At 42.8% G+C, this 27397-nt stretch overlaps 1 protein-coding gene across 3 annotated transcripts in view; it reads left to right on the top strand.

Annotated features, from left to right (window-relative positions):
• The window catches only part of PLD5 (phospholipase D family member 5), a 306170-nt gene that overhangs the window by 91725 nt on the left and 187048 nt on the right, over nucleotides 1-27397 (top strand). For 2 of the 3 annotated variants that reach the window (XM_019549792.1, XM_019549793.1), the window contains exon 2: nucleotides 20344-20480. In XM_019549792.1, coding sequence (XP_019405337.1) covers nucleotides 20344-20480 — 137 coding nt within the window. Of the gene's footprint in view, nucleotides 1-20343; nucleotides 20488-27397 lie in introns of those variants that run through there. The other variant, XM_019549794.1, reaches the window with a different exon arrangement.

Consider the following 27397-nt stretch of genomic DNA (forward strand, 5'->3'; position numbering starts at 1 on the left):
TGTGCATGAGGGAATGGGACAAGCAACTGGCTTTCCAGTGCAGAAAGAATGCTGGTTGAGGCTCACAAAAATATACAAATGCCTACACTCAGTAAAGGAATCTTCATTTTTAAATAATTCATGTCCAAGGTGCCAAAGGTATTCAAAGTTAGAAAACTTTTTTGAGTATTCTGTTTCATGTACTTGATTTCTCTTAATGAGGCATTCATAAGAGCTTGTTACTGGCCTAACACTGTGCCTGTTCTGCTTGGTGGTAGGCTTTGCACAAATTAATACTGGTTGTACTCGTGAAAAACTAAAAGCAGTGGGATTTTTCTGTGGTTTAATTTTTAACCAAGTGATGAGGGTAGCTAAAAGCTCAAGACAATCTTAAAATTTGGAACTTTTATATCTAAAACTTAATATACTACATCTCTAAGTGGGGGGGGGGGCTCAGCTGTCAAGTTCTTATGTAGCTGCTGGTATTCTGGAGTTTTAGAAATACTGTGCATTTGGGTGTCAAATTCTTCTAGGGGTGTAGCAGGGCAGGTTCATGCCTGGGGCAGCATGGGCAGTATAAGCTCATGCCATGTTGATTGCAGCTGTACACAGTGGCAACTTCTTTTGCACTCTCCCACAATGGTAGCATCCAAGGCTGCTGTAGTGGATGCCCCCCTCAGCTATGTTACTGAATTCTACCTTCAGGTACAGAACAGAATGATAATAGAATATCAGTAATAAGCTAACTCTCACTGAATGCAATCAAGTTACTCTGGATTTAGTACAACAGAATTTAGTTCTCTGGGCTTAAACCCTTTCCAGTATACAGTCAAAATAAATAAAAAAGTGGGGAGGGTTTGAAATAAGTAGGTAAATATTTCAATATGTAAGTATTTCAACAGGGGCTTCCAGCTGCAGGGGTGCATCATGCCTAGCTGGAGCTGGGAGTCTTGCATCTGTGGGGACTTGCAGTCCTAGCAGCTGCTGGTTCTGGATTCCAGTAGCACTCCAGTTTCATGCACTCAAGGCACGGAGAATTCATCTGCTGCCATCTCCCAACCCTGTAGGCGTCATGCAAATTGGAGCAGCTGGGTCTCTCAGGGGCACTCCCACAGCTGGAAACCCCTTAACTGAGGGGGTTTCCAACTGCAGGATCTTGCTTCTTGATCATGCAGGGGTAGCCTGGGACTGGGCAATAAGGCTTGATGGGATCTAACATGAAATCCCACAATCATGCCTTCTGCAATGCACGTAAGAAGGTTTTTGCACATGTGGTATGGCAGGACGCACGTCTGTGTGGATCATGCATTAGATCACATTGCACAAAGTACTGCTGCCTGCACATGTAGAGGGGCCCTTTGTTACTAAAATCAGTTAGACCTAGCGTGTAGAGAAGGAGTGCTAGTACTGTGCTTTCTAATTACCTGGCTTTCTAGGAACCCATGGCGAGACCTAGGTTATCTAACTGGAAGAAGAACTTTCTGTATGAAACACCAAACATCAATGGTGTCTACAGCTACTGTTTTCTGAGTTGGTGTCTATATCTCATGAGGAAGTCATTCTAATGAGACCCATTAAACTTGATCTTGAAGTTAGTGCCAAATCCCTGCAGCTCTGCTGTGTGCCCCTAGTGGCTGGGTAGACTTGGCACTACAGTTAGTGCTTGGTTGTGTCTACACGTGCATTAATGCACTTTAACTAATCATGCCTAAATTTGACACCTGCATTTGCAGGTATCAAATTTAGACATGATTAGCCTAATTTTGTGCATGCATTAAGGGCGCATATGTGTAGCTGCACACCTGTAATGCACATTAAATTAGGCTAATGAGCATTAACATGTCTCGCATAGACATGCCCAAAGTGTACATTTTTAGATCTGTTCCTTAATCTTTCTGCTTCCACTCTATATTCTCCCTTTTGCTTACTGTTTTCTTCCTGTCCTGCCTCTTTCTCCTGTCTGTTGTAGTTTAGCTTATGTCCCCATTCTCTCACTTCCATTACATTTAGCAGTTTTCTTTCTGTTCTTTTACCTTTTTCAAATTTTAGACATTTCTCCCCTTTATGTTTTTCCCCTTCCTACTAAATGTCTTTTATCCTCACCTTCTTTTTAGTGTATGCAAGTGGAAGTGCTTTTTTATGTGGAGTCTAGTTAGTTTTTTTCAGCAGTCCTTCCATGAAAAGTACTGCTGCCCTCTGTGAACTTAGAAGTTTTTTATGTTATAATTATAGACACATTTTCCAGTAGGCTTTGGTGTAAAGAGCTAGATCTCAAAAGAGAGTGATTAATCCTTGACATTTTCCCTCTGAACTTCTCTGATTAACAAAAAAAGTGACTGTGGCCTTGTCTGTGCTAGCATATATTGCTATAATGAAAGACTCTTGCCAGTATACCTGAGCAGATGTTAGCAGTGGTGGGAGTCCCAGTATACATTATTGATTAATAAAATTGCAAAAATAGGTTGCTCTGCAGCAGGGTCTAGAGGTTGGTATCTGTTTCACAGGGCTCAAGGGCCTGGGAATTTGGGGCAGAGCAAGCATGGCAGGGATACAGAGTATGACTGGGGATGCATTTTGGCAGTAGGAGGCAAGCAACAGCCACATTAACCCTTGCAACTCCCTAATACTGCTTACCTTGAGGCTATCACTGTCACTGCTTACCCCTGTGCTGGAGGATGAGAGTCTGGATCCAGCCTGTGAGGAGACCCAGTATTCAAATCTGGCCTAGGGTGGGGGTTGGTGAGTTTGACACATCAGTTCTGTGAAAATCCTGTCTATACTACAACTCCCCTGATGAGGCATGCTATATTAGTCATTCCATAAATGACCATAACTTTATTTTGATGGTGCGACATGCTAAGCTTTGGTGTCATGCCTTTGGCTTCTTTCAGTTGGGCCAAACCGTAGTGCAAGTGTAAATATAGGTGAAAGTTGGGTATCAGGTTGGGAGTTCAGGGCCTAATTTAGATCAAGTACCCTTGACAAAGTATGTGTGTCTTCCCTTCTCCAAACAAAATGCAGGCAAGGGAGATATAGATTATTTTCTTTAGTATAGTACTTGTGAGCAAAACAGTCACTTAAACGCCTTGGATATCTTCCAAGAGAGTTTTGTTGTTCTTCTATTTATAGTAAATGTTATCGTCAGTGTATTATACGCTTGACCCTTTGAATCAAAGAATAAGTGGTATGAACTAGAGCATCATCTCTCACTTTTTCCATTCAGTTGTTTAATAATGTTTAAGTGGTAACCATACGGCTGAATAGTTATGAGGACATTGCTATTAAATTTAGCTCTACTGTTGATTCCTAAATAGCTCTCTGGGACTCAGATAAGAAAGAACAGAATTAAAAAATAATCTGGTGTCAATAAATTCTGTCTGCCTGACAATTGCAATACCTAAGCACTTGCAAGTCTTACAACATGTATTGTCATAATACAGCCTCCCATAAAGAGGAAGTAATGTACTATTATCCCCATTTTATAGGTGGTGATCTGAAGCACAAGGACCTCTAAAGGTATTTAGGCACCTAATTCCAACTTTTTTTCAGTTGAAATCAATTGGATTTGGGCATGCTAAATGGTAATTGCAATGTTAATGAATATCAATGAGTGCATCTAGACAGGATGCACAGTAAAGAGGGTTAATTAGATGCATAACATCCTGTTGGTGGAGAATGTCTCTACAGAGTTATGTCTGTAACAGATACTTAAAATGCTGATGAACAGGACCATCCTACTTTCTGCTTGCTCTGTATTCTTAGGAACATAGGAAGAGACCTCCTGGATCAGTGAGTCTAGTCCTCTGCCATTGCAGAGCAGGATGTCATACAATCCTTTGCAATCCCTTATCATAAACTGAATTTTAAAGACCTTAAAATGCTTTGTTTATGCTTAACCAGATACTTATATGGCTGTTCTCATTTCAGTGAATATATTTAACAGAGATTGTTGTGGTTGCAGCCATACCCATCCATGCAGGGGAGGCAAACAGCAGGCTACTTACATCATGTCCACAAATGCAGACATATAGGGTGTGTCCAGATGAGTGGGGCTGTGTGGTGTGCAGCAGTGCAAACACAAATGCAGCACTATATACTGTACAGTCAGGTGTTCTCCTTGTTGCAAGAGTACACTGCCCATGTGTGTGCTGCTCCAGTTTCTTTTTCCACAGGCATTTTTGACCCCTGAATATCCAGAGGTCAAAAAACCCCATGGGGAATAAAAACGGAGCAGCTCACCCATGGGCAGGGCAAACCACTGAAAAGCAAAGCTGTGCTTCCTAGAACCACTCTGTGCTTGTCAGCCAGGCTCCACCCAGCAGGATTACCACTGTTGCAGCCCTGGGAGGCCCCCAGAACCCTAGGTAAGGCTGCTGGGACCAGTACAGGGCTGGCCCCAGCCTCTCCTACTGCCCCCGGGGTAACTTGCCATGCACCAAAACATGTGTGGTATGTGCATTCCTTGGGGACAAGTAGCTGCGGCCCAAGGTGTGCTGCTGTTACTTGTCCCCAGGGAACCAAACATCCATGATCATGGATGTGGCTGTAGAGTGCGTCAACACATGCAGGCATGTACACTTGTAGCAGCTCAAATAGCAGCGGCACAAATTTGTGTTGGAGATTTGTGCTTCAGCACATGTGCCTGAACATACACTTTGGTGTGGGGCAAATTGTGCCACTTGGGACAAACTGACCCTGCCCAGATCCCCCTGGATCTTCAGCCAGGAGTAGTTGAAGGCTGGGGCCAGCACTTACATTGGCCCCAGCAGTATAAAAAACTGTCCTTGTGATAGCTCAGGTCTAGTTGTTCTCAGGAGCTTCTGAGGCCTGGCCAGTTGACATATGGGGACACTAGCCCCCTGTGCCAGCTGGACTGGTGTAGCAGCCTTGACCTAAAGTGGCTCCTGCACCCTCTACCCACTGCAGCAGTCTGGCAGTGGGGGCTGCTGCCTGGCTGTGACCTGCTGCCACCTGTGAGAGCATCTACCTACTTGAAACTGCAGCCCCATGGCTGTGCACCTGCCAGATCTGGATGGGGCCCGCACGATTACCTGGGCTATGGCATAGGCACTGCAGCAGAACCATCTGCACCTCGGTGTCAGGTGCCAATGGACTGTGGCTGCACAGTTAGTCTTTGTGCAGCACTGCTGCCATGTGTGTCCCCACCCTGCCATCTAGGCAGCTACCATCTAGAAGATGTGCTGATAATGGTGGTCCACTTTGAATTGTTAAACATGTCCTCCTGGCCCCAAATGACCAGGGGTTCAGGCACCTCGTTTGCCATCCAGCTGGGTCCCCGGTGCTGGCCTTGGGCAGGCTCTTTTGCCTGGATCCTGCCACTTGTTTCACCAACGGGGATCCTAGTGTTCCCTGTTTAAAAATTGTAAATTCTCTTATAAAAAAAATTTCAAATTCACTCTTTAAAATACTTCAAAATCTGTGTTCTTCCATGATTAAAATGAAATGTCACTCTATATATAGTAGGGCTGTGCGAAACAGCACCGTTCTGCTTTGACTTCCATTTCAACATTTTGATGGAACAGTGTTTCATTTCAAGTTCTGTTTTGTTTTGAAAGCACTCTTCTGTTTTGTTCCATTGAAACTCTTTTGCTGTTTCATCGCTGTTTTGATGTTTCACCCATAGATTATAATGGGGAAGCATGAAACTGCCTATAGCATGGTCATTTCTAGTCTGATGCAGATGAAACTTGCAGGGATGGTAGCCCCTTCTGAGGGCATGAAGTCTGCCAAGTGTCAAGGAGGTAAGTGTAGAGCTTTCTGGGAAACTACACCTCAAGTTGTTGACAAGAAAAACTGTCACTTGCTGGCAGCAGTAGCCTCCTGTCATCTGGCAGACAGATCCGGGCGCCCACACCCCTGAGAGAGCGGTGGGGCTGTGCTGGACTCCTCCTGGGGGTGCAGGTGAGATGTGCCGGATGACAGGTGGCTGCTGCTGCTGGCTGGGACTGGCACTGAAGCCAAGTAAACCCAGCTTTGAAACCCAAAACGTTTTGAAACTTTCAAAATGTTTTGAGCCCCCCCGTTTCATTTCGAAGCTGTTTTGAAGGCTTTTGTTTCATTTAAGTTTTGCTGTTTCAAGCTCAAAGCACATCAAAACAACTTTGAAACAAAACGCCTGGCAAAATTTTGCACAGCCCTAATCTCTCTCTCTCTCTCTCTCTCTCTCTCTCTCTCTCTCAGTTGGGCAATGTTTTATTGACATATTTACTATTTTAAAGCAATGTGGGGGTGGCCCTGGGCTATCTGCTTTCCTGTCTCCGTGTGCTGCTCCCCGGGGCTCCAGCTAGCCTTCCCCTTCTCTCCCTCCCTGGTCAAAGCAGCAGTATGGGAGCTGGGAGGAGCTTGGACATGGGTGATTTGCCCACAGCAGGACAATGTGTCTTGCAACAAAGTGCATGTGCAGGGGTTTGCACTGTGGCATAAAGTAGTGGCACAAATTTGTGTTGCTGCAAGTGCATGCCCCTGCTCATCTGGATGCAGCCTTAAAATATATTCCTGTCATCTCTCACAGTCCTGTGAGTAAATGAGGTGTCAGGTCTTTGTTAACATGTTGCATAGCATGTCATCCTGTCATCTGGACAGATATACAAGCAGAGATACATTTCACAGGTTCAAGACATTTGATTACTGCAAGGTTAACTTTTTTGTATACACAGTCTTTTAACATCCTACTCCTTATTTTTGGGGGTGGGAAGGGCACATCTGTATATTTTAAAGATCATTTCAAAAATTCATTTTGCGGGAACTCTGAATCTGTTTCAGGGATAAGTTAAGTTAGATGAATAAATACTATGTATCAAGACTAACTATGCCAGATGGTACAAATACTCATTTATTTAGATTTATTTTTAAATGCACTCATCCATAATTTCTAGGCAAATAAAAAATCTAATATTAAAATTGCAGTTGATGTAAATATATATAATATATATATTTAAAGCTTTCCCAAGCCTACTGAAATTGAGATTTCCTCTGCCACACAAAATTTCTCATTAAACACTATCTTCAGAAAGAAGAGAAACTGTGGATTAATGGAGAGCTGCTTCCAGAATAAATGAACCACATGATTATCAGAAACACTGATCTGTTAATAGAAAAGGGATCAGAAAATATGAGATCACCATTAAGGTTTTAAATGACAGCGCAGACCTGATGAAGCTGGAATACATGGGTGTCTGTTGGAAATGTACGTGTAAGCTTAACAGAGGAAGAGAGTTGTGTGCTGGCATTATACACAATATGAATATGGCAAAGAATGCAAGTTATTTCATTTCCCTTTGGCATATTTTAGGTTTTGAACAGGTGGGATACATTCTGATACCACCTTAGCTGATATTAAATTTAGTTTTGTTTATTAATAATGAATATACAGATAAAGTCCCTGTCAGCTGATGACTTTCTTTTCTTGTGCCACTGCGTAAAATGACATGTCTAATATGTGTCCTGTATAGTTCTTTCTCTCATTCTGTTCCTAGGGAGAGAGTGGAGTGCAGTGTAATGTTTGTTGCAGGAAAAATTTGTGTCTGGAGATCTTTTATCTAAATGTTCATACTGGTATGTACGTAAATTCAGTCAAATGTTTAAATTAGAGGACAGAGAAAGATTTTGTAGGGTGATATATTTTATTGGATCAACTATGCAGCTGTGAAAAAACTCCCTGTGTATGTGGAACAGAAAGTAGGAAAATTAATGATAATCTTTAGTGCTTCTCAGGGAGTTCATTTCACAGGCCCATACAGGCTCCCAAGAAAACAGTGTCACCTACACAGACAACCTTTTATCCTTATTGTAGAGAGTTCCATGTTGCCAAAGGTAGAACTGACAATAGTGGTGGTCTTCCCAGAGTCGATGACCCCATAATTTGATATGTTAGATATCCTGGAACTAGTAACAGACGCAGGATGGCAGAAAGGGGTGTGTGGCAGCAGTGGAGAGCTCACCAAGCATATGTTCGGTAGCCAAGGTTGAAGCTCTTGGAAGAGCATCACAGAACCCTTCTTGATCTGCCTTTGCTTGGGGTCAGCCCATTTATCACTTTCATGCTAAGGTGCAAACCCTTAAATCTGAGTCAGTATACATTAAGAAACCAGTGAAGGGAGCAGGACAAAGGCCTGGTGCACTCTCATTGTTTGAAGTTACTGGAAAAATTTGCGGCAATGTCCTGTAATAGTTGGAGTTTTCAAAAGGCTGATAGTCCCAACATTGAGCTCTGTCTAAGAAAGCAAATGCTCTGCTGCTATGCACTGGCACCAATTAGTTTCTCTCCAGTGTCCTTATAGTGTAAGTTCTTGCCTGTCCTTTTAAATTCATACTTCTTAGGAAGTCTACAGTCACTTTTTAAAATTGTCCAAAAGACCATTGTCCAAAAGATCATTAGATTTCTTGCAGTGGGGCATATTTTTAATTTTAAGAGCTTATTAGAAAATTGCTTATAGTATGGCTTTTGTACTTGGAAATTAAGAGTAATTAGCTTCAATGGAAGGCTTGGGAGACCTGCTGAATTCCATGGTCTTGCATTTGTTTCTTTAGTGCAGTGATTGCTTATGCTGCAGCTGCTTTTGAATCTTTTTTTTCCAATTTTTTTATTCTTTTGAATCATTGAAATGCAGGCAATGTTCAAATAGACATTTGTACTGTAGAATTATACTTGAAAGATTAAGATGGAGCCACAGGAACTTGCTGCTCAGAGGGAGCAATTCCAAGATGGCTGTTCCAGACTTTTCTAAGAGCGTTCAAAAACCTGCTCTGCTGTTTGAAAGGCCCTTGTCAGTTAATTCAGGCTGGCAATTAAAAAGGTGTGAAAATGTAATCGACTTGAAATTTCTCTTTTTCTGTAAGAAACAAAGATGATAATTTCAAATATAATTTTTTTGTTTGTTGGCATTTAAATTGTCCCCAATGGTATAAGGAATCCAAATATTGCCATGGAAGAAGTGAAAATAACTCAAAGCACAGGAAAATGTCCAATTTATTTGTATTTCCTAAGAAAAGTACAAAGTACAGTGAGTGATAATTTGTAAATTAAATTGTGGTAAGTCTCTCTTCATCGTAGCATTGGTAGGGTAGCATTGGTCCTTTTAATGCTGTTAATACTGTGGCACTTGCAGCCAGCCATGGGTCATAAAAATGAACAAAGGGGTATGATTACTTATAGACAGATGGAACAAAACCAGAGGGACTTTAATCCTGTTTTCCTACTTACTGCTTTTTAAAAATGTATTTCTGGGATGTTAATGCAGCAGTCAGATATTCCAGTGCAGATACCTGCACCCTCACAGATTCCCATGGAAGTTGTTAGAACCTCTCTGAGCCCAGTCACTCAGGAGTCTTGTGTGCAGTTTGGACATCTAAAAAATTGTAGGGAGGCTGAAACCAAGGCATATATTCATTTTTTTCAGGTTTCCAGGATAAGCAATGGGAGTGAGAAGTGTATTTCTCTTTCCTCACTGAAACACTAGTGTTTAGATATGGCAGAAGTCATTTTAACTCTTCTCAATCTGAGCTTAGCCTTCCAAGTGTTCAGGAGTCAGTCAGAGGCAAGGAATTAAACAGCAGAGGTATCCTCCATTCTGTGTCTGTGGTTTAACAGCTTGGTATTTTATGACATGAGCCTCTCCACAGGAATCACAACCAGTTCCAATTGGCTCATGCAGAGCCTCTTAAAAGGACAGTGCCTAACATCATCCTTTTCAGACAAACATAGCAACTGTAACAATTAAGAATTAACATTAACAATTTCACCTACATACAATCAAAACTAGGTAGTAACGTTCAGTCAGTCTTTGAGGTGCCTTGCATTGGCACATAGACCAACAGTTCACACCTGAAACGTCAGTGATAATGGTGGAGGTGGTCAGTCCTTTTGTTCTGATTGTGTAATCTTTGAGGGTTCAGCTTTTTCAATCTGCTACAGTTGCCTCTTGGCTGTAATCCTGGGTAAAACAGCCAGATCAGTGCCTGCATCTCCCTCTCCTCCTAGGATTTGGGAGAAGGTGCCAAGTCTTCCTGTTCTTCATGGCCTACCTGGCTGGTTGGTCTGGCATGGAGCTGGGGCATTGCAGGGGCAAAGATTAGAAGCCACAAGTCAGGAGCTGGGAATCAGAAACCTAGTTACCAAATCTTAAGGAAAATCCACAGGGCATAGTCTAAAGGCTAGGTACAGACATTCAAAAAGCCTGAGATGCAATCAATTTAAGTTACGAAGTTTTCTGTAAGCGGTGTCTATGTGTACTGAACAGAAATTATTCTGTCACGGCATCTATCCATACTGAGATGGCGTCTATGTGTACTGAACAGAAGCTGTTATGGGTATAGACTAGTTTCTTATCACTTATACTAGTAAAAAAGCATAATATCTATGTCTGGCTAAGCCAAACTAGGATTGGGAGTCAGGAAACAGAACTGCAAGGAGAATCCAGAGGCCAAAATCCAGGAGCAAGCCAAAGGCCGAGTCAGAAACCAGGGAAGTCAAAGATATTGCTGCTGCAGAAGCTGCTCAGAGACTGGAGACCAATGTGTTGTACAGCAAGGCACAGGTGCTGGAGGAGTTCCTTAAAGGCAGGTCCAGAACCAACCAGAAGCAAGGGGTTGGGGGTCAGAAGGCCTTGATTAGAAACTGAGTCAGTGCACTTAATAAGGGCTGCGGGATGGGAGCCTGCCTGAGCCTTATAGAGCTGACCCAGGCTGCAGCGCAGGAGCCTTACCCTTGTGCTTGTAATGTGTAGATCTCATTATGACCATTGTGGCCACCTCTTGATGTTTCTGATGGCAGTTCCTGGGACCCTAGAGCTTGAGTTTTTGTTTTGCTTTATGTGATTCATATATATATATGAATCAGTGGATCTGATGTCAGTTTCCATCAGTGCAGCCTTCTTGTTTTCAGTTTTACATTAAGCAAAATGTCGGCAGTTGACAATCCACATGTCATGGCTGCCGTTCTGTGATTTAACAAAGCTAAATATAGATCAGAGTCTATTTCAGCATCTGAGTTCCAGTAATAGTTTCTTATTTGGACATTGTTTTCTACTACCTGACTGGACTGGGGACAATGTGGACTTGCAATGTCATGTCTAAACCTATACTTTACTGAAACAGGCTCAATTTCACATGCTGTTGTGACCCATTGTGAGACATTACTATGTCTAACAAGATTAGATTTGATCACTTGTTTATCTCTTGAATTTCTTTTAAGCCTACCTCAGGGATGTTAGGGTGATTAGGTAAGAAAATGTTATATTTTTTTCAATGTAAGGAAATCTATGCCTGGTTTCTTTCAGGAGGCAGAGGTGGGTGGTGTCTTTGTTTTTATTTCTGCCACCAGTCCAGTCCAGACTTTTGATTAATTTAGCCTACCTTTTTAAAATATCTAACAAGCCTTAAGAACTTCCTCAGTGTCAGTGTTCATTTAAAGCCAGTATAAAACATCTCTGGCTTTCTAATAGATTTTTTAATCCTTAAAATGACTTCTGTGTGTCCTGAGAATTGCTATCCTAGTGCTTTTAAACAAAAATCCAATATTGGACTGAGACCTCCCCTGCACTGATGAATAAGGCTTGGAATATAGTGTTCCAGACAACTTGTGCTAATGTCTTAACTGCTTTCTTCAGAATCTCCTCTTTTATCATATTTATGGCATTCATAATCCAGATTTTGTCCAGGATCTGACAGGCTTTTAAATCAGATGTACATAAAGAGATAGACAGACAGACAGACAGACAACTACAGATGTGTGACTTGCAAATGGACTATACAATTGCAGGGGTGTGTGTTAATTTCACAGTCTGGACACCCTGACTGTGAAGGAGTTTTTCCTGGACTTGAGCCTGAAGTGTCGTTCCAGGAGTTAGTATCCATTGCTCCTGGTCTTCCCCCAGGGGTGCCCTGGTGAACAGCTGTTCACTGAGGTCTGGATGTACTCCCCTGATATAGCAGTAAGCTGCTACCAAGCTCCCTCTCAGCCTTCTCTTTTGTAGGCTGAAGAGGCCCAAGTCCCTCAGCCTTTCCTCATATGGCTTGTCTTCGAGGTCCCATATTATATGGGTGGCTCTTCTCTGGACCCTCTCAAGTTTTTCCACATCCTTGTTGAAGTGTGGTGCCTAGAACTGGATGCAGTACTCCAGCTGAAGTGTCACCAGTATGGAGTACAGTGGGAGTATCACTTCCATAGTTTTGCATGAGATGCAATGGTTAATGCATGCCAGCGTGTTGTTTGCCTTGCTGGCCACAGCATTGCCAGCTCATGTTCATGCGATGGTCAATCATTACCCCTAGGTCCCTTTCAGCCGTGGTGCAAGTCAAATTGTCACCATCAAGCTGTAGATATGCTGAGGATTGTTTGCCACCAGATGGAGCAGCTTACACTTCTCAGTGTTGAATTTCATCTGGTTCTGGTCTGCCCAGCTCTCCAGCCTGTCCAGGTCTGCCTGTATCTGCAACCTATTTTCTGGCATGACTACACTCCCTCAGAACTGGGTGTCATCCACAAACTTGGCCAGCGAGCTTTTTACCCTCATATCCGAATTATTGATAAATATGTTAAAAAGCACCAGCCCAAGCATGGACTCCTGAGGGACATCACTGGCCACTTCTCGCCAGGATGACACAGATCTGTTCATGAGAACTCTGGGTCTTACCATGCAGCCAGTTTTCCACCCACTGAACTGTTGAACAGTTAAGCCCACAATCTTCCAATTTTTCCACAAGGATACCATGCGATACTAGATCAAAAGCCTTTTGGAAGTCTAGGTATATAATCTTGACCTTCTCTCTCATGTCCGGGTGGAAAGAGACCTGTTCATAGAAGAAAATGAAATTTGTAAGGCAAGACCTACATGCGACAAAGCCATGCTGGCTGTTGTTCAGATTCTTACCCTAAATGAGCATATCACACATAGATTGTTTAATGAATTTTTCCAGGATTTTCCCTGGGATGGAGGTTAGGCTGATTGTCTTATAGTTGTTTAGGGCTAGATTATATATACATATATATATTTCTCAGTTTTAATCACTTATACCAGTAAAAGTGTAATGTCTGTACCTAGCCTCATTGACATTGTCAAAAGAGCCCTGACAAACATCTGCCGTAGCAGACAGATTATTTTTTCAGCTACAACTGTATGACTTGCATATTATATTATGACAGCACCAAATATATGTATTTCCAAGTTATACTGTTGTAGCTGAAAAAATAAGTGATCAAATCTATATTTGGAAGCCATACAGTTGTAGCTAAAAAAGTAATTGGTGCATACATTTGTATAAATAACAAAATTCAGTACTGAGAAAATGGCGGCGATGCACTTTTGAACTAAAACACCTTTGATGTGCTTTGGTTCAAAAGCATGCCACTGCCATTTTCTCAGGGCTGATGTGCATTTCACCATTTATACAAATGCATGTGTTGCAGCACCATGCACTTGTAAAAGTACCCAGCTCTGCAGCACAAGCATGTATACAAATGCCCAAAGTTAGACCCAAATCAGTCCATACAAAGCATTAATGTGCCTTACAGTGTCTACACATGCGTTAATGGGCTTTAGCTATTTGTGCCAAACTTTGATACCTGCCTTTATAAGTATCAAATTTAGATGTGAATAGCCTAAAAATTGCCATTTTAAAGGCGAGTTAAGGGTATGCAAATGTAGACACACATCATTAGGCTAAGTACAGATAGTCGTAAAGACCGAGCCTGAATTGATTCAGCCTTTGCATGTTAGTCTAAGATGCAGAGATTAAACTGAGAAACAACTGGACACACATTTACTTTTGATTCAGGAAATGCAGCCACCTGCCTGCAGTGGCTCAGGTCAAAATCCTGTGGGGGAGGGGTGCTAGAGCACAGCTGCCTGGCATGTAGCTACCCTGAGCTGTGTGTTTGCTTCCTCTTCCTGCTGCCCCTGAGGTCTCTGGGATTTTCAATCCACAATCACAACAGCAAGACTCTGCAAGGTTGCTTATCACTTCCTCTTTCCAGATGCCTCTGGGATTTGTAGTCCACAGTCACAGTCAACAGTAAGTTTAGCAGGGCAGGGCAGGGCAGATCTGTCCGTGGGGGAAAATGAGTTTACCCCCTCCCTGGCCCAGACCCCAGCTGGGGTTTGTCTGGATGGGGCAGTCACTGCTTTCCTCCCCCCCTCCCCAACCCTTCTCTGCTGGAGCAGACAGCACAGCCCAGTCCACCCCAGGTCTGCAAAGCATGCTGGGATGCAGAGGGACTGTGATTTTTCTTGAACCAGGAAGGGGTCTGGGACAGAAATTGCATAAACTGGTTTGACCCAAATCAGTTAAATCTCATATTACATTCAACCAGGTTTATTTTAAACCAGTTCCAGCCATTTTGAAATTGGTTTATGTGCACTGAACTTCTGTTCTGTTACAGGTTTAAACCAGTTTCTGATGAACTTAGTTTATGTGTAACTTCTGTCCTTAGTCTTAATGCATCTTAAATTGGGTTAAAACACCTTAAGCTGGCATGTGTAAAAGTGCCCAACCTGTTGTAAAACAGTGCCAATCCTCCTCTTGGACATGTTCATGGACAACTTAGTTTTGAGCTTATTGTTATATCATAACACTGGATTTGCTTTTACTTAAAAAAAATCTGAGTCTCTATTGAAGATCTTGATCCCTTGCCCACATGGCATCTTTTAACAATAATCCTCTAATCTACCTGGTTCACACAGCTAGATTAGATAAGTATGTTCCTACATGGTTCACTAGTCCAAGGAATCTGTGCACCCTTTCCACATCTGTTGAGGTAGGCATGTTGGTGATGGCCTCAGTATTGCTGTCAGCTGTTTGTATGCAATCCTATGTTAACTTCTTTTCCAACTATGTAATTTCATTTGCATAAATTTTACATTTTTGTTTGTTTGACTTTAGGCCAACAGCTCTGGCTCTCAGAGCCTTGAGTCATGTTTTTCTACTGTTTTTCCCTAGATTATAAATATAATCTGTGTAGACCATAATATTGTTGATGCCATTATGAAGTTATTGCATTATGAGTGAAACACAGGGGCCAAACACAGCCCAAGCAGTAATTGGAGAAGACTCTTAATAAGGTAGCAGATTTGCACAAAGAGCCATGTCATACTTCCAGTCAGTTGCTGTATTTTTGGATAAACATATTTATATGCAAGATCCCCAACAAGAGGTAAAGTACTTCTCTCAGGACCTGAACAGGTAGCTAACCCCTTGAGTCAAGGTCACAGACAACCAGGGAGGGTTAAGGACTGAAGGCCAAAGTCTCAGAGTGGAAGGAGCCAGGGTTGCCTCCGATCTAGAAGCCATGCCTGGGCTGTCTTTGGGAAGTTGGGGGGCAAGGAGGGGACAGAGCACTCTCAGTGGCCAGACAGACTTGCAGTGGTCGAAAGCAAGCACCCCTCTGGGGGGACCCTGAAACAACCTGTCCTTTTTGTTTTGTATTGTGTAGATTAGCTGGTAGAGACTTGCTAGGATAAAACTATGAAGGAGGCACTGTACCACACTTAGATAATGCAGGCAAATTCAGGCACGTATTTCAAAATCAGATAACGGCTGGTTAAAATGTACCTTGTGTTCCTCAGGCTGGAGCTTGAGGTGTTGCCTGTCTCACCTATTGCTGGTGTTTTCGTTATATATGTCAATGAAAGGAATTGTTCTCTTGTGTCTGGTTGGAGGATTTATGACACGAGAGTCATAGTTAACATTTTCCATATGTCCATGATAATTGGGATTTAGGACAATGGGGAATGGAGGGGGCTACATGTTTCTGGGAGGACCTGAGTCTCTCTCCAAATGTTGTCCTTTGTCCACAAAATTTGCTGTGATACTCTCTATTAGTAACAGACAGGTTAATGAAGTGGAGATTATGATGAGACACATTTGTGATCCTATGTATGGCACATACATGTGCATAGTAGGACACACATTGAATAAGCTGTGAAGAAGCTTAGTACAGATATTACATGAGTGAAGATTAGCTGTCCTGGAGGTGATAGGAAGTACACTGAAAGGAGGGGCTCTCCTGCCCCAGCTTGGTGGACTGCAATTTAGCAACCTCTCTGGCTTCTAGCCTGAGAAATGAAAAGGATTATATGGTGACAAAATCTGTTGTGAATCTTGAATAACTCCATTGACTTAGTAGAGATACACCTGATTTACATCTATACACTGTAGAATTAGCCTTGTCACTTTTATTCTCAGAGTATCCCATTGAAATTATAATGTTGTTTCTGTTCAGTTGAGAGTGGGAGTTAATTTTCAGGACTGTCAGTATGTACCTTTCATCAGCTCCAATTTAACTTAAGTAAAGGAACAATTTAATTTTAAATATGAAACAGGTTTTATACCTGTCCCAGATCTGAATGACTCTTTAGCATTGGAATGTAGAGATTACTCTTTCCATCTACTCAAAGCAAATATTTTTCTTTTAATTTCCTGGCCATGTTTGGCTGCAGACTCTGATCTTTGGGACTAAATGCAGTCATTATGAAATCTACTGCCAGGAATATGCTAGCAGCATAACATTACATCAATTGCATTTACCTCAGGAACAGATTTTGAGTATGCCTGAAATTAATCCAAGAATATTGAGAAGTATATTTTCCTGCACTGCATTGTTGGTATGTTTTTATACAGTGTGTGTTGCAAGAGATGTTTATAACATACAAAGCAGATGTCAAGCTTATGATTTGTGCAGTGTTCATAATATTTAAAATGTGCATGTATCATAATGTAGTGGATAAAAGGCTACAGCTCTTACTGAACTCAATTAAGTTGTCCCTCTGTCTCTGAGGATGAAAACTGAATGTGACTTTGAATATTGAGTTTTAAAGAGGCATTATAATTCAGTCCCTGCAGCTGCAGAGCATAGCTGCTTGCTGGCTTGATCTGAGCAGAGAGAGGTAGAGTTAGTTGTAAGGTGCCATGCTGTGTACCTTCTTGATCTGAATAGTTGACTTGCTACTCAGCTGACTTGCAGAAAGTCCTTCCTGGATATACATTCATATTTATTTCCTTTCAGCTAAAGGTTTTCACTGTTCAGTAGCAAGCATGAGATTAATATTTTTTCATATTTGTGGAAATAATATCCATTGGCTTTGGCATTTTCTAGGTATGACATTTCAGTTACAAGGTAGTATTGAAAGTTAACGAAATAACTGTGGTAACAGAGGTCAATTTTCTTGTCTTTTTCTGTATACATTTTTGTACAATCATTTTTCCTCTAGAAAAGAGATGGTACAGTTTTAATCTGGATAATAATATTTACACATCAGATATACCCGAGCATCCATTTTCAAAATAAGATAATGGATGTGTGCCTTTTATCTGTGTGAATTAAGTCTACAGAACTCACCTTTCAACAGGTTCACATTTACCCCAGTTTAATACATGACTATATCTCAGTTGCCACCACAGTGAGTGCGTCTACATGTGCAAATGCTTTGGGGTGCGTTTACTCTAGAGTAAACCCAACTGGGGCAAGTGTCTACATATGTGGGGAAGTGGGCACAGATTTGCTGTTTATGGCAGCAGTCTGTTTCTGCCCCCACCAGCCCGACAGTGCCCCTTGCAGCAGCCAGTTCTAGACTCCCCCTGAGTGCTAGCCCAGGGGCTGGCAGGGAGCAGGGTGCCAGGAGCCAGTTGTCTTCTGGTGGGGACTGGGAGATTGCTCCCTGCCCTGGGAGCTGCCTGTTGCTAAAGCGAGCTCCACCACCAAGGCCTGGGAAAGACAAAGTTCCCCTGGCCTGGAAGCAGGGAACTCCCAGATCCTGCTCTGTGATCACAGGAGGGAGGCTGCAGTTAGGGACAGACATTCAAATAGCCTGAGCTTGAATTGATTCAATCTTTGCAGTTAGTCTAACCTGGCTAGGCTGAACTGGTTTGAAGCTGGACAGACATTTTCTCTGGACTGAGGAAATTCAGGCACAGGTCTGCAGTAACTCAGGCTAGAAGCCTGGGGGTCCTAGACAGCCCTCCCTTCTCTTCTGCCAAGAGCTGAGCTGAGTGGGGCATGGCAGGCCCTAGCAGGACCTCTGATTAAGGAGGTCTTCCTGCACAGTCACAGGCTTTTTCCCACTGGCTGTTCAAGAGGTGGGACAGTTGTTAGCCCCCAGCCATGGGCTAGCACTCTGAGGCAAAGGGGGTGTACAGCACATGCATCTGTTGGTGATACGGAGCTTTTCAGTCTTCCTCCCTGCTTCCTCATACTGTCTGCCCCAAACTGATAGGCCAGCCTGGGGGATGATAACATTCGTTATCACTCAACTGGCAAAACACTAGCTTCTTTCCACATTACTTCAAACTTTTTAAACAGCTTTTCAGGCTGACCTGTTGATTAGCTTCAAAAGCCCTAAGGGGTCACTGTTCTGTCTGCCTATCCCAGTGAAGTTGGAGAGAGAGATGCACACAAAAATCTCTCCGTATTAGCTAGCATACCACATGCTGACTATGGTCCCTGCTGTAGCAGAGAGGTGGAAGGGATTTCTGTTCAAGTGAGTGGTGGGGGGAAGGAGTGGGGAGAAAGGGGGTCACAGGGAAGCCAACAGACCCTGCTGTGCCTGCAAGTCTGTGCAGGGAGCAGAGGGGCAGGCCCAGCTCTGTTGAGGAGCAGAGAGCCCAGCCCAGCCCAGCCCAGGGAGCATACCAGGATTCTAGGGGACTCTGATTTAACTTAAACCAGCAAAGGGTCTGGGACAGACATTGCATAAACTGGTTTGAGACAAATCAGTTAAGTCTGATATTACATTCCACAGGTGTGTCTCAAATCAGTTTCAGCCATTTTCAAACTGGTTTATATGCACTGAATATCTATTCTGTTACAGGTTTAAACCAGTTTCTGATCACTTAAACCAGTTTATGTGTAATGTCTGTCCCTAGTCTGGGAGACAAGAATCTACAAGTGCTATACTGCTCAATAATTGTTCCTGAGTAAATTTGCTACTTGTATTTACAGGGAGCAAATTTACTTGCGATTAGAGCAAATTACTGTGCAGTAAATGTCACCTTCTACATGTACAGACACTTACTGCACAGTAATTTGTTCTAATCTCAAGTAAAGCATCTCATGTAGGTGTACCCAGTATTTCCTATTCTATATAGAAGCAAATCCTATGCAAATTTTCAATGTTTAATTTGACAGACTAGGCCCACTGCCTATCATGGTTGATCCATATTGTTTCAGTGTTACCTTGGGCTCTCCACTCTGGCTGTCTATAATGTTGTCCATTGTATTATACTTGGATTGTAACTTTTCTGAGGTAAGGAATGTCATCTTCTGTGGTTGTGCAATTTAGCACAATGGAGTCCTAACCCATGATTAGGTCCCTTGATATAATTGTGATGATGATGATTCCAAGTATTATAAATAGTGACGGGAAAAAGATTATTAAACAGCATTTTGCTCCTTGGTTCTTTGGCGGTGACACATTTAATTTCAATTAAGCAAATGAACAAAACTTCTCAAGGCTTGTGCAGTGCCATCTGTTAGTGTATATCAGGGCTGTCCAACTTCTAAGAGACCTGGGGCTACATACCCGTTGGACCATATTAGTGAAAGTCCCATGCCTCCCTTGTTGCACCGAGTGCCTGAGTGTGCCCTCTGCAGCTGCTCTCTGCACCTCCCCACTGTTGCTGCCCATGACTTCCCACTGCATCATGCACCTCCCCCCGCCCGCTCCACATGCCTCCCTGCTGCTCCTCTCCATGCCTCCCATCTGCACCAGGTGCCTGACTCCCCATATCTTCCCACTGAATCCTGACTCACCCTCAGTCTCCTGGCTGCAAAATCTCCCCCTACACCATGCCACCCAGGCATTCTGGACTTCAGGGGCACCAGAGGCTGAACTGTGCTACCCTACCTTGTCTTCTGGGGCATGAAAGGGAAGATATAGAGAAGGGTAGCATGAAGTCCCTTCCTGCTGCTGCAGCCAGAGCAATGGGGGTTCTCCTCCTAGGACTATAATTTAACCGCTTTGGGGCTGCATGTGGCCTATGGACTGCCATAGCCCTGGTATATATAAAACCTATGGCCCAGAAACAGAAGTACCTAATTAATGCAGGAATGGCCCTGCTGATGAACAACACTTTCATCATGGTACAAAGAGACTGAAACTAGTACAAAGTCCTGGTGGTGTTTGTGACATGATTTATTTAACAATAATTGACATATTTAATGTATAGCTCAAGGTGATACTGAAGGACAGGTTTGAAAGCATCTTTTCAGCTCAAGACATGTTTCACATTGACAGCTATAGCACCAAGATGTTGAAAAGGATTTTAGATCATCTTTAAAAGTTTGAAATTCAAAAGATACCCACTCCTTTAAAACTTTTTAATGTATTTTTTAATCTTCTTAATCTCTTTCAGTCCCAGCAAAGATGTATTGTGATCTTTGCACTGGTATGCTGCTTTGCAATTCTGGTTGCACTGATTTTTTCAGCGGTGGATATTATGGGAGAAGATGAGGATGGACTCTCAGAAAAGAACTGTCAAAATAACTGTCGGTAAGAGGTAACAAACAAAACTTCTCTTTTGGGGTGGATGAGAACTTCAAAATGATGTAAACCAATTCTTAATAAAAGAGGTATTCCCAGAGAGTTGTTGGGAGAGGGGAGTAGGCGAAGGAGGAGTGAATGCTTTTCACTGCAAGACTTAAGTTTGGCTCATTAGTATTGGCAAGATAGAGAAGAATCTTTTGAGAGCTAAGCTTTTGTACTCTGAGGAAGTTATCCTTCAGTTTGGAATTCAGTTTGTTCTCAAAACCTGAGCCCATGTTCAAAAAGGTAAACCAAGCATTGTAAACTAAGGAGGTTTGCACAGCCACTGAATCTGCCTACTGGAAAACTTTTGAATACTGATAATATATTTTGCAGAACTTATGTAACCCATTCCTGTTCATCACATGCATACTACTGTGCATGGTGGTTATAATTTTGAGGCGGGCTAGTGAAACGACTAGCCTCGTTACATAATTAGAGCAAATAAGTTTGCAATGTTAAGGCCCCACTGAGGCTCCTGCTGCAGAAACTACAAGCCAGTGATATACCTCTTGCAATTGTAGGGTGTGATTTTACGTTACTATTAGACCATGTTATAAGCACTTAAAACTTGTATGATCACACATTAAGGCTCATTAACAAGTGCCCATTAGGCTTCTTAAATTATATCAGTTTAGGCTAGGGTTATCCTTAAGCGTGCTACCTAGCTTGAGTTTAACTGCTGGGTGTTCACCTGAGACAAAAACACCAGTCTGTAGTCCTCCAGTGTCCCAGAAGGCACTGCTCCCAGGTGGACTAGCTATTATCCAAGGCTCTAGGGCCCTGAACTGGCAGCTGGAATGGGGATAGTGTAAGTGAGGACGGAGGGAAAAGATATGAAGGGTGACGGGTGCCTGAAGGAAGGCAGGATTGAAGGGGGAAAGAGGAGGTATAGGGGGAAGGTGGGAGTAGATGGGTGGAGAGCTGCCAGGTGTATGCCCCCTCATTGTCCCCCCAGCCCCCAAATCACCCTCTCCATCTCCAGATCACTCCCCTGCTACCCCAGTTGCCCCCTCCACCCTTAGATCACCCCAATCAGTATGAGTGGTGGAGGAGTTCCTCCTCCCTGCCTGCTCCAGGCGTCCCTGCAGACCATGCCATGACTATGCACCCATATCTGCCCCTGCCAGGCCCTGAAACTGAAGGGGAGGTGAAGGGGGGGGGGGCAGGCAGGAAGAAAAGGAGCTGCCAGGTAGCTGTGGAGCCTCTTGGGGGCTGGATCTGGGTGCACAGTAGCAGCACTGGCTGCAGGGACCCCTGGAGCAAGCAGGGAGGGGGAACCCCTCCTGCTGCTTCTACTGGCACTGCTCTCTGGTTCAAGGAACAATGGTCGCAAACTGACAGAGAGTTGATTTAGTCTGGACATCAGGAAGAACTTCTTCACGGTAAGGGTGGCCAAAATTTGGAATGGGCTTCCAAGGGAGGTGGTGCTCTCCCCTACCTTGGGGGTCTTTAAGAAAACCCTGGATAGGCATCTGGCTGGGGTCATCGGACCCCAGCACTCTTTCCTGCCTAGTTGGACTTGATCTGAGGTACCTTCGAACCCTAGCATCTATGAATTGATGAATCTATGAGGGAGGCAGGGAAGTGATCAGGGAGTGGAGGGGCTGATTACAGGGTGGAAGTGGGATCCAGGGGTTGATGCGGGGAATGAGGTAATATGGGGACCAGAGAGAGAGATCCAACAGGCCAGGGGGCTTCACATGTCCTCCCTGGCCTACACTGTGGCTAGAGAGCTGGCAAGCAGGGAAGGCATGAAGCAGACTTGCAGCCCTTACCTATGCACTTCTACTGGCCAGCCCTTTAGCAGTAGGCCTGAGCAATGCACTTCTACTGGCCAGCCCTTTAGCAGTAGGCCTGAGCAATGCACAGTAGAGAAGTTATTAACCCTGAGGATGACTGTCACTAGCACTAGTAAACCTGAGCACAGACTAATGTTCTTTAGAATTAGCACTTGCTAACTCTAATGTGCAATCTCATCCATAATCTCACCTTTAGGTTGATTTGGTTATCTGCCTCTTCTATGCACCCTTCCAGTGGCTGCCCATTTTCCAACCCATCAATTTGATGCCCTTTGTTCTCACCAGAGGCCTTAACAACTGCATCCCTCTTTGCTTGCCTACTCTTTTTCTTCTGTCATGGCTCACTGTGTCATCTTTCTACCAATGATACTGGCTGCAGAGCTGGATTTAAGTGATTCTTCCAGAGGTGTCTTCACTCATTTCTATCTTATACCTAGTATGTATTAACTCAACCTACCTTATACATAGAACGTCCCCAAACCAGTACAGAAGGATACTGTCTAAAATCCTAAAATCTCTAAAATCCTTCTACAGAGACCATAACTCGTAGAGAAATTAATCAACTGATAATAGCTAGATAGGCAGCTCATTGGAGATAACTGACGTTTATTCTAATAAGCAAGCAAAGAACATGTCAGTAGTACAGTAGTATGCTTTCATCTCTCTTTTTCCCCCTTCTGCCTTTCCTTGTTGCCTTTGGCACTTAGTCTGTCTCACAGACAATTGAAAAAAGAATAGTATAAAACATATTTTTAAAAGAGGGGAGAATCTTTAAATATCTATTTCCTTAAATTAGGAATGCCTGCAGCCTCCAGCTTTGTGGAACCTAAAAGCCAGCTCTACCTAACACCTCTGGCCAGGCCATGGTCTCTCTTACTTTGGCCTCTTCTTTTTGGCCTCTTGAGTTCAAGATACTTGGAGCCACACTACTACCTAATCTAAGTGTATGAGTGCTCCAGGTAATTGTTTCTGGCCTTTATTGGGGTCTTTGGATATTGTGCATTAGGAGCTGCTGCAGTCCTTAAGGTCTGGGACAGATGCTGCATAAACAGTTTGACCAAAATCAGTTAAGACTGATACTACATTCAGCCAGGTTTATCTCAAACTGATTTCTGCCATTTTCAAATTGGTTTATGTGCACTGAATGTCTGTTCTGTTACAGGTTTAAACCAATTTCTGATCGCTTAAACTGGTTTATGTGTAATGTCTGTCTCTGCCTAAAGGGTCTGCTGAATAACTGTTATGTCTCTACCTTCTGAAATGCAAATCTACTGATGTAGCAGATGGAAAGGAAATGCTTCCTTCTACCTATATGCTTCTGTGAGTCTGTTTCCTTTTTCAGCTCATGCAAATAACAATGGACAAAATTCTTCTCCTAGGTATACCAACCACGTATTCCCCACTGAGTCCAGTGTAGCTGCACTAGGTTCACTGAGAGAATACTTTGATCTGCCTTTCTTTTTGTTCCCTAGTGAAAAAAAAAATAAAAATCCCCTAAACTCAAAAAATTCCCAGTGGAAATAATATGTAGTATTGTGGCAAAATGGAGTACATAATCTTATATCTAAAAGGCTAAATGTTTTAATTTGTTTCTGCTGGATACACCAATCTCTCTTTGTGAACATGAACCTATAAGCAGTTCCTGTGGCCAGCTGGTACCTACCTCACCGTCTTTCTTGGAAATGGTTAGAGATGCTAGAATGTGCCCAGGCACTTGGAACATCACAAATATGGCAGCTTCAGCAGCAGCCAATTTTCTTCTCCTTTGCGCCCCTCTCCCTCAGGTTAGGGCCTGGGGCAGTTGTCCCTATTGTCATTTCTGTCCTGCACTGTCCCCTCTCCCCCTGCCCCCCTGTTTATGTCTTAGAGCAGGGGTTCAAACTTTTTGGGTCAGTATACCCCCCGTGGTCAGTCAAGGAAGGTATACTGTCCCCTGGCAGCCAGATGAGCAGAGGAAGGGGTCCCCGAGTGGCCGATTGGTGACCGAGGTGGAGGGTCCCCTGCAGCCAATCGACGAGCATCCCACCAGTACCCAAGTACCCCCGGGGTGCGCGCACCCCCTGTTGAAAACATGCCTTACAGAATCATACTCTGATCTCAGCTACACTTGTGTGAACTTAGAGTAAAGCCACTGATTCCCATTAAGTTTAACATTGCTGCATGTATGTTAGTGAGGCTGAGATCACAGAAGCTGTTTTCAAGGTGCCTTTCACAGAATGATCTGTGTGATGTAACTTCAAGTATTTCATCCAGAAATATGCCAGTACTGTGTGTGCAATTTACTTAAACTATTTCTTATAGCAGAATGTAGTATCCAAAGGCTGGCAGATGCCACCTGCAGACAATTGACCCCTCCTGTATGTAATGAAATTGGGCTCCTTTATGTATTTAATATATTGCTGACTTAACTAAAATGGTGCAAGATCAATTGCTGTTCTCTGGTATATCTTTAGTACTATAGGTAAGCACTTTTAATAAGTAAGACAAGAATTATTGAATTCTTATATTTCTGCTGTGTGAGTACTTTTGCTGAAATTCAGGAACAGCAGTTTACATGTGCAGGATGTGCTGATGCAGATTGGTGCATGTTACAAAGCTTTATCTAGATGAAATTATTGTACAGGATAAGATTATATGTTCATATACTCGAGGTTGCCTTTAAATGGCTCGAATAGCCTACAGATATATACGTGGGTGTCTGTAGTGTTGATCAGATGAGAATATTAATTAAGTTTAGTTCTTAAAGTTAGTTTAAACCTCTTCAAAGTTCTCTTCTTTTTTGTGTAATTTTTGTTTCAGCAAAACTCAGCTCAGATGAAGCTTTAGTCAGAAACATAATAGCTACAAATGGTCAGTGAGAAACCAAAAGACTTTTGCTCAGCTGTTTGTAATCTCCTTTTTTTACAGCCATTGAGAGGGATCAGAATTTTAACAGTCCTGTATGAGAATGCTTTATACCATTTACAAAAAATGGATATCTATTCATTAGTCTCTGCACATATCTTCTAGGATAACCTACGTGAAGTTCAATATAGATACTCTATACAGGTTGTTTCAATTCATTACGTAGGATACTTTTTATTAACTGTCCTTTCATTTTTATTCTGTAAAGATATTTATTAGATATGTTGCCCTAACATCTTAATCTTCCCTAGTATTTACATTCAGGTTATGTAACATCACGCAAGGCTGCTTTTATTTGCTGTTTTAAAGGGAATACAGAACAGATTTTTCTCTGTTGTTTAAAAGGTCATAAAAGGAGAAGTACTTATTGAGTGAACTGTTAAACAGTTTTGCAAGTAAAAAAGTGCTCATTAGGATTTGCATTCTTTGAGCCTCTAAATGGGAATGGGCATTTTGCTGAAAGGGAGATCCGTAGCAATTCTAGCAGCAGGTAGTCAGTACATTAGATGTTGGAAACCAATTTTTCATTCTGCTGGTTTAGCAAATCAGAAATATTTTAATGTTTTATATTTAAATAAGAGGTCAGCTTTAAAATTAACTTGTTTTCCTTTATATGTTCCTTAATTTGCATATTTATAAAATGGTGCATTTCGCAAGCCTTTGCGTGCGCATACATTTAAAACCAATAATTAATTAAAATGTATTAATTAAAATGTATTACACTTTACCACAGCTAGACAGTTTTCACATTTGTTACCAACCTCTGATGTAAATAAAAAAAAATAAATTTTATCCTCAACTAAACTCCAAAACAGGCTTTTCAGATACAGGACACTGTTAATTTAAAGAAATTATTTAAAAAGATAACTATATCCGTTTTTCTAAGAGCTGGATCCTAAAAGCTCATTAAAGCCAGAGAGGTTTTGATTTAGCCAAATCCTAGATTTGCAGAAAGCATACATCTTCCACTCAAGTAAGTGGAGAGCAGTATACATACTGCTGTCAGACAAATACTTTGTGAACAAACTTGCTATACTCTGAAAATCAACCAGCATGGACCCTGGCGAATCACTGAAACAATCAGTGATTAGTTTTAAGGAGTCCTCACTAGAAATGCATTGTTATTTAGATCAGGACACCTGACAAATGCAGTGGCTCAACACAATTGATTGTTAAAACTGTATTAAATTGTAACAAGAAGTGGTCCCAGGCATGACTGTGATGCCCTTGGGCAGCCACTCAGCCCCTGCTCTGCCCTCACTCCTCAGGCTTAATCCCCTTTACCTTGCCTGACATACCTTCTTGTTCTCAGATATTTAGAAAGGGAGGCTGCCTAAGGGAATCCTTGATCTCATGTTGGTATTCAGGTGTCTCTACTTCACCTTATGGACCTATAACTTGGCTCCAAGCACTTCTTATATCACACTCATGCCTCACAGATGTTATCAAGCATCAGCACCCTTGGGCATGGTCTCAGTCCCTGTGACTGGGCCTCCCTGGACAGGCACTTCACCTAGCTCTGCTACTCCGGGGTGTAGCTTCCAGGCTTGTCTTTTCTACCTGGCCATCCTTGCTTCTTTGCTCTGGTTCTCTGCTTTCTCTTGCCCTTCTTCATACTATGGGCTCTCTATCCCTATCTCCCAGGCCACTCTATTCCTGGACCTGTTTCTACCCCCTTTGGGTTATGGGCTCACCAGCCCTTGCTCCCAGGCCTCTCCATTCACAGATCTGTTAGGACCTCCTCCACCCTTTAGTTCTGTCCATAAACCTCCAGTGTTTCTTACCCCAGCCCAGATGTTGCCCTGGAGCCCTGCTGCCCAGGAGCTCCTCTCTTCATGGCTTTCAGGACTAAACAGCCTGACTCACTCAGGCCCTGGTCTTATATGCTTGAAGCCTGGTTCCTTTCTGTTCAGATGACTTTTAATTGGCCCCTTCCACACCTTCTGGCTGCTTCTCATGCCACCTGCCTTCTCTTGAAGTAGCAGGAGCACCCAGCCTCCTGCTACATAAGCCAAACAGAAAATAAAGTTTTATATTCTCTTAACATCCTCAATGCACAAGCTAATTCTATTCCATCTCAGAGGAAAGGCAGCAAGAGGGCACAGCAGTCCCCCTGGCTCTCCAGGGACTTAGAAGACCTCCTGAGGCTAAAAAGAAAGGCCTACAAAGGATGGAGGA

Source organism: Crocodylus porosus, unplaced genomic scaffold (assembly GCF_001723895.1).
Source record: "Crocodylus porosus isolate Cpor-Errol unplaced genomic scaffold, CroPor_comp1, whole genome shotgun sequence".
Lineage (NCBI taxonomy): Eukaryota > Metazoa > Chordata > Crocodylia > Crocodylidae > Crocodylus > Crocodylus porosus.